The 11,551-nt window shown below is 42.1% G+C and overlaps 1 protein-coding gene across 3 annotated transcripts in view; it reads left to right on the forward strand.

Moving 5' to 3' along the window:
• The window catches only part of LOC138638573 (ephrin type-A receptor 3-like), a 523,615-nt gene extending 512,390 nt beyond the window's left edge, over positions 1-11,225 (forward strand). For 2 of the 3 annotated variants that reach the window (XM_069727971.1, XM_069727969.1), the window contains 2 exons: positions 6,405-6,545; positions 9,712-11,225. In XM_069727971.1, coding sequence (XP_069584072.1) covers positions 6,405-6,545; positions 9,712-9,811 — 241 coding nt within the window. In that variant the 3' untranslated portion in view covers positions 9,812-11,225. The remainder of the gene's footprint in view (positions 1-6,404; positions 6,546-9,711) is intronic. The other variant, XM_069727970.1, reaches the window with a different exon arrangement.
• Positions 11,226-11,551: the final 326 nt, after the last annotated feature.

Below are 11,551 nucleotides of genomic sequence, written 5' to 3' on the forward strand. Positions count from 1 at the left end.
AAGAAATTATTTTGTAGAATTATTAATTTTCCATTAATTATTGTACTAATGTTATTTTGCTCTCAGTCATATAAGATCTAAATTCATGGGAAAACAGTAAACCGTTATGTTCTTGAAATGTTAGAGTATGTGCATACAGAATTTTTGGAGCAGATGCTTTTAGCGAGTATGCTTAAAAAAAACCTGAAAAAATATTTAATAAACACTTGAAATACTTTATACGTTATATTAATTTATAGTATAAAATAATTTTGCTGTGCTTAAAGCACCACTCCAGCGTTTTGTTTTGTTTTCACAGCTGGAGTGGTGCTTTAAACATAAGTTCCCTTCCACCGGTCATATACTCACCATCTGGCGTCTTTACTATTTTTAGTGGCCGCTCTTGTCCCGTGTTGTCATTTTGTGACAGTAGCTGCTGACTGGCCAGAAGTCAGAAGTTACGTCACAAGCTTTCAGTGTAAGTCTATGAGAACCAGAACGAGGAGAGAACGAGGCTTTCATAAACTTGCATTGATTAGTGACCTCTGATGCGTTCCAATGAATACTGGAGCAGGAGGCAGGTCACAAGCCTCAGGAGACCGTCAGGAGGGTCAGTGATAGAAGGCGAAGATGCTGGTAGGTGAATACCGGGGGAAGAGAACTTCGATTTAAAGCAACACTCCAGCAGTAAAAGAAAAAAAAAGTTCTGGTGTGGTGCTTCAAGTTCAGTGCTTTAAGTTTTTTTCACTCTTCGGGTTTTGAAGTATTCACTGGTGAGAAAAAAAGAAAGTGTATGTCATTTTGGTGAAGTGGCTCATTTTGGAATTTGCTTCACTCTAGGCCCCGTCCAATCAGAAAACTGTAGAATACGCATTAGGAAAAAAATAATTCACTAAGACTAAAAAAAGCATTTCAGAAAAGCTTCAGGAAATTAGAAACTCTTCCAATAACTCACAAAAGAGTTGTAATGCCTGCAGCAGTTTCCACTTGAAAACTCATCATTTTTGGCTACCTCAAAGAAATCTCTTTGTGCGCATACCCTTAAAGGAAACCAGAGTAAGGGTATGTGTCACGAGGTTACCATGACAGAGAGGAGCCAAAAGACCACAGAGTCTAGTTTCTCCTACTACTGCACTGATTAGAAGCACTGCACCTTCATATTAAACGGTGCAAGTTTCTTTTAGCAGTGCAGGTGTTCATCTGCTCAGTTGAGAGCTCTTGGAAGTTTTCCTGCATTAAGACTCTCAGCTGTTCACTCTTAGACACTCCCATCTCCTATATGTTCTGGGCCCGGGCAAGCACTCATTGTCAGAGAGAGCTTCACGTTGCATGGTTAGGAGATGGTGGTTTGTTGTTATTTGAGAAGGCGTTTGGTGGTTTTATCTAAGACTGTTGCAAGGTTTCATTGTGGGCTAATCCCTTCTTCCCCTATTTTGTTTTTTTCCCATCCTCCACTCCCTGGTGTTTACCTCTGTTGTTTGTGTGAGTATGATTGTACGGAGTATGATTGTACGCTTGTGTATTATGGTACCCTACTACTCCCCTGTTCCCTGGGTGATGGAAGGGTACAGACGGAAAGTAGATTCAGGAGCTAAGGCAAGCCCAGCTTCTTCACCATTAGACGCAATCCGGGGAACAGGGAAAGCTAGGGTGCCCCTAGCCTTAGAGACAGGGAATGAGTCCCTGGTCCAGGAATACCCGACAAAAGAGCCATGACAGTATGTGCCCAAAGTCTTTTCACAGAGTTTTCAGAGCAGAACCTGAGCAGAACCTACAAGTTTTTGAGGAGGAGTTTCTGCTCTGTTTCTATTCCAAAACCTCCTCAAAAAATGCTGTGTGTACATAGCCTGAGAGAAGCAAATCTGTGTAATTTTGGAAAGAATGCACAGACTCCATGGAGATATAGCTGTGTCCTTCTTTACCTCACTTGGCTACAAAAGTCCCAAGATGAGTGGCATGTGGTGACTAAGGTTGGAAAAAACAACATATTGATAAATATTTATCAAGCTACCGTAAATGTATAATAATTCTGGGGTAATTTGCACTCAAAACTATATTTCATGACTTGCATCAAATTTAGGATGTGTTTTAGACATTTGTTATGACTTGAATGATGTGGGGGACTGGTCTCATTGAAAAGGGTGTGGCTTATTGGAAAAGTGAACTTGCCTAAAGTGCGGCAGTATGTGCTAAAAATGAGACAGAATTGTGGCCCACATTTCTGGCACAGAGTAAGCCAACTAATAGGTGTAAACATAGGGCCTGATTCATCAAGGCTTTTACCTCAGAAGTCTGGTGTAAAAAGCTTTGAAAAGTAACAAAGTTTTGGCTCAATGTTATTATTATTATTTATTTATTTATAAAGCATCATTAATTCCATGGTGCTGTACATGAGAAGGGGTACATACAAAGTTATAGATATCGTTTACAGTAAACAAATTTATGATGCCAGACTGGTACAGAGGGGAGAGGTCCATATCCTTGCGGACTTACATTTTACGGGATAATGGGCAAGAGACAGAAGGTTGGGGGTGCAACAGCTCCGGGGTTGGTGAGGCGGTAGCTCCGGTAGTGGTGAGGAGGAGGCAGAGTCAGTGCAGGCTGTAGGCTTTCCTGAAGAGCTGGGTTTTCAGGTTCCGTCTGAAGGATCCGAGGGTGGTGGATAATCGAACGTGTTGAGGCGTGGAATTCCAGAGGATGGGGGATATTCAAGAGAAATATTGGAGGCAGTTGTGTGAGGAACAAATAAGTGTGGGGGAGAGTAGGAGGTCTTGGGAGGATGAAAGATTGCGTTAGGGAAGATATTGGTAGATTAGTTCAGAGACATGCGGCTGTGCTCAAATTTTCCAACTTTTGTCACTCTCACACCATTTTTGCCCAACTCCAACAAAGTGGGAGGAACTGGTGCGAAACGGAAGTGTGACAACCTCTACTTGTCAAATTCATGATGAGCAACAGTGTTCGCTAAGCTTCAAATCTTACTCCAACTGAAGTATAATTTGTGGAGAGGTGCACATGCCACCTATCAGATGTTCCTGATTTATTAAGAGGCATTCCACTCTAAATGAATCAGGAACTTCTGACTTCAGCACGTTCTCTCATCAAGATTGGCATAAATACTGCAAGTCTTGATGAATCGAGGATTTTCACCAGTAAATCTTAAGATTAGACGGATTTACGGTAACTCTGAGACATTTGCAGATTGTCTATTGTAAGGTTGTGTTCACATGTCCGATGTGTTCTTTCATTTTTGGATCAGTTTTGCGATGACCAAGACAGGAATTAAATAATCCAGTACGTTATCCATTCATTTCAGTGGGGATGGAAATGTTTTTAAAATGTCTTGTGTTTGATTGCAATCCATTGTTTTTTAGCTGGATAAAAAAACACTATTCTGTATAACTTTTTTGGCACAGTTTACGTGTTAAGCAATCATCAATTTTCAATAGTTACAGTAAGCAAAAAACTGAATTTGTTTCAAGTTTGACTTCACTGATTTAAGTCACCACTTAAGCATTCTTTTTTCAGCCCTAGCATGGCGCTTTAAATGTAAGTCCCCTGTCCACAGTCATATACACACCATCCAGCGCTTTTATGGTTTTTGACCCCTCATCGGTACCATTTTGCGAGGATAGCTTCTTATTGGCTGGAAGTCAGAAGCTTGGTCACAAGCTCTCATTGCAAGTCTATGAGAACCAGAATGAGGCCAGAATGAGGCTCCCATGGAATTGTATTGAAAAGTGATGTCTGTGCCACTCCATGAAATATTGGAGCATGCTGGCAGGTCACATTTTGCATGAGACCAACGGGAGCAATGCTGGAAAACAGTGAAAGTGGTGGCAGGTGAATATCAGACAGGGGCAGGGCTGGAATTAGGGGCAGGCAGCCTAGGCAGCTGCCTAGGGCCCCAGCTGCCCAGGGGCCCCCAGCCAGGGGTGGACATACTGCTCTTGGCACTGCTCCGGGGCCCAGAGGTGAAGGAGGGCCCCTGCAGGTAGGCTCGGTATCATGCAGAATCGGGCCCTTCTCACTCCCTCCTGTAATCATGCAAACACCCAGTGCCGGGGAGAGAGCGGGGCACAAAGTACAGGAGTTCAAAAAGGGGGTGTGTCATGCAGGGAGAGATGCTGGCCAATGAACGCTTTCCTCACCAGAATGAGGAGAGTGCTCACAGGATGTCCTCTGTCCTCCTCCATGGCGCGTCCCAAAGGTGAGTACTCACCTACAGTCAGGGGCCTGGACTCACAGCACACAGGGACAGCAGTGGAGGAAGAGCAGGACTTGCAGTGTGTCTTCTGATATATATATGTACAGTGTATGTGTATGTATGTATGGTATATGTATAGCAGATACCAGACATATAATGTAATATAATGCATACATCGTCAGGCTCTGCCGGTTTCAGTAGTTATCACATAACCAAGAGGAGGCGCTATGCATACTTGCTGTCATGTGCCAACTAGAGTGTCAGCCACACCATAGTGTTCTATTCACTGACATAGTGGACACTAGTTGTCACTTGGCTGAAAGTCAGGCTGCGCTGGAGCAAGCAGAACCGAATGCTAATGAATATATATATATATATATATATATGTAGTTCAAACACACACAGTGTATATATATATATATATATATATATATATATTTATCCATCTCAGTGAAAAAATATAAATATAATTTTTTTTTTAGAGCTGTGGGGGCCTTGTGATTGCTATGTATGCCCTTCTTGCAGGCGAGTAATAATGAGGGCAATCTGACTTGTTTCTCGGAGCCAGAGGCTCCAGGGTCCCATTGCCAGATTGCTATCATCATAAGCAGCATATCTGGCAGAGAGGGGGGCCCAGACACATTTCTTGAACAGGGGTCCCAATCTATTAGTGTCTGCCCCTGCCCTCAGCCAGTGGTGTGTCACTAATAGCAGCACACCATGCAGCTGCTATGGGGCCTGTGAGTCGGGGGGCCTGCCCGGTGCCAGTGAAGTGAATACGGTATATATCAATGAGCGAGTGAGTATGTGGCTGCCATAATACTGTAGGACTGCATTATATTCTATGGGCGACTGCATTATATTCTATTGGGTGGCTGCATTATATTCTATGTGGTGGTTGCGTTATACTATATGAGGTCAAACTTATATTCTATATGGGGACTGCATTATACTCTATGCAGGACTGTGGGAAGGGGATTATACTCTATGGAGGAATAGGGGGAGTCTATTATCCTATATGGAGGACTATGGGGAGTCTATAATACTATATAGAGGACTATGGGGAGTCTATTATACTATATGGAGGACTATGGTCAGTGTATTATACTATATAGAGGACTAGGGGGAGTATATTATACTATATGGAGGACTATGGGGGTGTATTTTACTATATGGAGGACTATGAGGGTGTATTATATTATATGGAGGACTAGGGGAGTGCAAAATGCAGGATATTCATCAAGTGATTGGATTGATTATGCCGGAACAAAAATCGTTCTGAGCATCACATCGCCCAGTGAAAACTTCAGATATGCTGCTAAAATGATACTGTATGTGGACAGATTGATCTACTAGTGATCATTCTGCCTCCATCATTATTCCTCAGCCGCTGTAAAGAGGCTGGGAAACAAGCGGCGAATGACTTCAATATGGTTGATCACACTCGTTTAGTGGCCTGAAATCAGCGCATGTAACTACAACCAAAATGTTTCTGTGTGATGTGCAATATGTTAACATTTGTGGCCCCATTTTAAACTTTTGCCTAGGACCCCACTTTGCCTACAACCAGCCCTGAACAGGGGCAGGGGAATTACATTTAAAGCACCACTCCAGCCACCACTGATGCTTTAACAAATGGTACGAGCTGCAATCAATTTTTTTAACCACTTTTTTTAACCACACAAAAAGGTTATGTGTACATAACGCCCTTGAAGAAACTGATTGCTGCAGGATTTGTTAAGTTTGCACTGTCTAGTTTTAGTAAATCTTCCCCACCCTGTTGGGAGTTATTTTTGTTATATATGACCAGACAATGGTTGAGATTAGAATTCCAGTCTGCTAAGAGGTAAAGCTGGACACAGAGCGGTGTCCTTCATATGGCCAGGGCAGGTTTTCAAATCTGGTATTAGACAATGAAGAATAATGTTATGTTCACACAGCGTGACAGCGGCAAGTGACCATGCAGATTTCCAGCTGCATGTCAGAAAAAAAATCATAGAGAAACTTATAGAGAACGATATGTCCATATGCCATCTCACTTTTTTACAGTATTGTCCTACAACACAGATCTAAGAGGGCCAAATGTATCAATAAGGTCGTGTTCACACGTTCCCTCCACTGCAAGCACAAGTGGATCACAAACTTTTATGTCCTCCACCTTTACTTGCTTACTTAAAATTTCCACATTAAATTTAATTTCTGCTTATTTCTTTTCCAGGCAGGATCCAAATATGCAAGAAGCCTTTACAGTGACTAGCGTAGAAGAATGGCTAGAGGCTATCAAGATGACTCAGTATATAGAGCATTTCACAATGGCAGGATATGTCACCCTAGATTCTGTGCTGTACCTAAGCAACAGGTGAGGACTGACTCTATTTTATGTCATTACCCAATACTGCCTCTGCAATGTGTCCTTATCAATTCACAGTCTATAAACAGGGCGCTTGTATTTTTTAAGCCTTACGCCTTAGAATTTATTAGGGAAGGGATTGCATTCAGGCCGTAGACAGGAAGGAAAACAATATCCCTGCAAGAACTGCGAAAGTGGAAATCAGCACAGAAATGAAGCTGTGCTAATGCATGAGAGCTAGTGAAGGCAGCAGCACCCTGGACACCGACCTCAAATCTGGCCTTGCAGACTGAAAAGTGCATTAATGGTAACCAGTTAAGGAATTTTTCCACAATCTGAATTAAGCCTACATTTTTCACTATTGCTAAAATTATTAGCATGCCAACATATATGCAATAAATAAAGTTTTACCCCCAAAGTACACCAGTGGTTCTTCATAGTTGGTAACTACTCTATTAGATCTCTGAGGGTTTACAGAGTTTGGCGCAAAAAATGTATCCCAACCACAACGCTTGACTGCAGCCTATGGAGATTGAGTGAGGGGATGGTGCTGTAAAAGTTTGTCAGTTTCTATACAGTTTATGCCATTGTTCTATGTTGAACATCATCAACGACCAAGAGATGAGAGGGAAGACCCAAGAGCAAGGAGGAAATGTAGTTTCCCAGTCATTTGCACTACTGGACCGCCCAGTTTAGTCAAAGCAATGATGACGAATGGGAAAGAAACATGACAATGAAGGCACATAGTATGGTCATCTATGCATAAGACTATATGTATTATTAAGGTATGTAGCTACTAGGGTTTACAGCAAAACATTACATTCTGGGATAATCCCTCTAAAGAGAACCTGTTACTTGCTCTAAAAAAAGGAGTTAATTACATTTTTAAAATTGATTCTGCCACTTATTTCCAATTTCTGTTTTACGCTGTGTCACTCCATTTCAGAGGTGTGCACATTTGTAAACTTTGGAGGGCAGTATGTTAAATCTCTGCTTATAGACCAACTAGGAGTTGCTTCCAAGTCACTTGCATCCCTCTCTCAGACACTAAACATGACAGCTCAGAAGTTTCTGAGATGGCTCGACTTGTAGATTAGCTGCCAAACTGTGATTGATAAAAGTCTGAAAAAACTGAATTTCTGACACCTTTTGTAGGGGAATTTTGTCCACACGCTTTTTGAGCATTGACCACCGAACCACTTAGTTATCACTCATGCTGTGTGACATGGTCACCATGCTAGAAAAAGCATTGTTTTCTCTGACGAAGCACTCTTCAGACTAACTGGGACAGCTGAAAAAATTAATGTCCAGAAAAGAAAAGGTGAATGCTACCATGAGCCCTGTGTCATGCCAACCGGAAAGCCCCCTGAGATCATTCATCTGTGGGGGCTTTACATCCACAAGAATGGAATCTAAGCATTCTCGAAGAGAAACTTCTCCCAACGATCCATGAGCAATTCGGTAATGAACAATAATTTTTCCAGCATGATGGAGACCACGCCACAACAAACATTGAAATGTTGGGTCCATGGTAAGTAAATTCCTCAGGTCTTAACCCCATTGAGAACCTGTGGTCAATCTTCAAAAAGTGGGTGGATGAAGGAAAACAGAAATGGTGATACCCCCCAAGCACTGATAGACAAGAATGGTCATCAGTCAGGATTTTGTCCAGAAGCTGATACCCAGTTGCCAGGACAAAGTGCAGAAAATAAAGTTCAATTCTGGCAAAAAAAAAAGTTTAAAAACTTATGAAATGCTAATAATTGTACTAACCATAGAAATTTGTGGCTAAAGGATGTAACAACACTGAAGCAGCAAACTTTGAGAAAACCAAAACTTGTGCCAATCTAAAATGTTTTGGCCGTGACTTTATAGAAGATCCTATTAAAAATCCATGGAAGTGGATGTTAGGGCTAGCGGAACGCACCGAGTAAATAGAGATGTTTATTGATATTGGTGCGTTCGCAGCCCGGGGTCCACCGTGCAGGAGTACCTGCTGCTAGCAAACGGCGGAACTATATGGCGGTATAGACTAACTCAGTTAATTCACTGAGTAGCCGTGAAAGGAAAGCACTGTGCCCTGTTAGACTCCACAGAGGCACAGGCTAACTGCCCAAACAGAGAGCAGTCAGTGGTCACACAAACACACAAAACTCCTCGCCGGAGGAGCCAGCATTCTAGGGGCTTATTTCAGCCGGGTCCCTGAATACACTCAGACTCAATCTCCTCGCCGAAGGAGCCAGCATTCTAGGGGCTTATTTCAGCCGGGTCCCTAAACACACATACATGTGACCACACTGGCACAAAGCACATAACATAAGACAATACTAGCGCATGGCCGTGCGGTCATGCGCAGTTTATATAGTTGCAGCACAGGAAGCTGCTACTGAAGTTTTTGCCCTTTCAGGACCTTCCAGAAGGACCAATGGAAAGTGCTGCAGTACCTGAGCATGTTTTGCCCTTTCAGGACCTTCCAGAAGGACCAATGGAATGTACTGCAGCACCTGAGCATGTGACCGAACATGTGGCCCTCGACCTCCAATGGGAGACCCTGCCCTGGGCATGCTCAGTGTGAGTAAACAAGGACTTAGTCCCAGAGAGACTCGCTCGCCGCAGATCAGTGCAGGGTACCATAGGAAAGCCAGAAAAGGCAGTAGTGACCCTATGCACCAAATCAGCCCCAGCGAGACGCTGGGAGCGACGTCTCCGCTGAGCAGAGCCCACTGCGGCCGATACCGAATGGGAGACCGCAGCAGACACGGATCGAGATTCCTCCTGTGCAGCAGAGGAAACTCGACTCCTAACAGTGGATAACCGAGCTTATCTGAACATCAACATATTACATATTTCCAAAAAAGTCCACATTTTAATAAACTGCTGGCTAACATAGCGTCCTGTGCTATGTGGCTTACACTGGCAGAAATAGGCAAATGCTTTATTTCAAATCTCAAACTATTTTCGCACCACATCTAAATTATGTAGACTATTATACTACATTTCTTTATTGATGTTATACTCCGATTAGCCCTGGAAAATTGACTGTGTCCTCTTGTTACCTATATCTCTGCGCATTATCATTCCCAACATTTATCTTATTTGCCAAAACAGACATTGAAAAAGGTAAAAGCCTCAATAATAATTAATAATATCTTTTATATCTGTTTTTTTTTTTTAGTGAACTGACCAAAATGGGCATCACATTAACAGGGCATCAGAAAAAAATCCTCTGCAGCATACAGAACCTTCAGGCACTAGGAACACATGTGCAAATCTAACAGCGCCCTGGTGTTTACCATGTCCTATAATGGGAGGTACCGTGCACTACCGGAAACAGTATACTCCAAGCTGCGGATGTTTCAGCTGACCTTCCAATAATACAACTACTGCAGGAAATGATATTCAATTCCCAAGGTATATATATGGGAACAACGTCTGGAATTCGGACTACGGTGCCTTTGAATAGGTATTTTTGAATGGAGAAAATATCTATGAAAAAAACTCCAAGAGACATAACCCAGTGTCAAATCTATAGGCCGAGTGATTGTTGATGGTTTGATATAGTGGAAATTGTCTGTGTAAAAGGCAGTGGTGAAAGTGACAATATTTTCTATGTTATGGAAAATGTTATTGGACTGATTAGGGTAGGGTCTTTTTTTTCCCACAAGGGTGATGGAGAATGGATCCAGTCTATACGGAGCACAGTCAACCGTGCTGCTACATACAGATATTCTTGAGGGCGGTATACCTCATGGGTTAAAATTCTTCAACAGGTAGATGACAGAACCGAACCTCTTCATCATTAACATGCCATCCATTCATCCCAGTATAATTTGTAGCCAATAATCCCAGCCCTCTGCCATGTCCTTGGTTTGTAGCCATCACGAGTCTGCTCCGTCTCACTGCATTGTCGAGAAACTCAATAAAATCTATGTAGCATTTGTATCACATTGATAGTCCTGTCTTTCAATAGTAAGAGCACATGAAAGGAGGATTTGCGTAGGGTTGCATTTATCAGGCTCAAGGATTTCTCCGCTCTCCGTGAAACCTTTGCGAATTATTGTTTGAGGGTCAACGCTTAAGAGGCTCTATTTTCTACCCACGTGCATAGATGTAGAATTCGAAATATTTCAATCACGCGCCTATACGGAGGCTCATGTCACAGAAAGACGACAAGTTTATTTTTTTATTCCTTGCGGCTTTTATTTATCAGAAAATAATAGGTGCAAAGGTTTGTGCATCTATTAACAATGACATATTGTGGGACCGCCTGTGACAACATTGTACATAGATGTAGAGGAAGTCTGTAAAGATAATACATTGTAGCACAACTTTGCTTTGTTGGGTGTGTACGCAATGTTGTGTTCATTTTGTGTGCCATAAGTTACCGTCATACCCTGGATTCTTAAGAAGAGGAACGTAATAGAAGCGTAAATTGCAAGATACAAGCTTTACACCAAACTGCAGCAGATGTGGACCCATGCCAACCTCTTCACGCTAATTCAGGAACTGTTGACATCAAACCCAGAGCCGAAAATTCATCTGGTACTGAAAGAAACAACTTTTCCAAAACACACAAGTGTACTCATGTGGGATGTTTTATATATGAATCTCTATATATTGTATATATGTACATAGCTTTCTTTTGATTGTTAATAAAAGACCAATAATCAAAAGAACCATATAGCAAAGAAGCAGATGGGCTCGTTATTTATGTCATGAGAATATGGAACTGATGCTATTACTCCATGCATTGATAATGTGAGTCGAGACTTGATTTAATCTCTATATTTTAGGTTTTCCGTACACCTTAGATAACTCTTATATCTGAAAGCTACCGAATATTGTGTGACTCCACCATACACATGTAGAAAAGGATTACGAATGGGCACCCAAATATATATGAGACCTGGGTCCTGATCCCAACACAAGCAGTGGGTTTTCTCAGCCTACATCTACTCTGTATGGACACCTTTGGATTGTATTTGCATGGGAAATGTTCTTTACTGGGAAATGTT

This window comes from Ranitomeya imitator, chromosome 5, assembly GCF_032444005.1.
Source record: "Ranitomeya imitator isolate aRanImi1 chromosome 5, aRanImi1.pri, whole genome shotgun sequence".
Taxonomy (NCBI): Eukaryota; Metazoa; Chordata; class Amphibia; order Anura; family Dendrobatidae; genus Ranitomeya; species Ranitomeya imitator.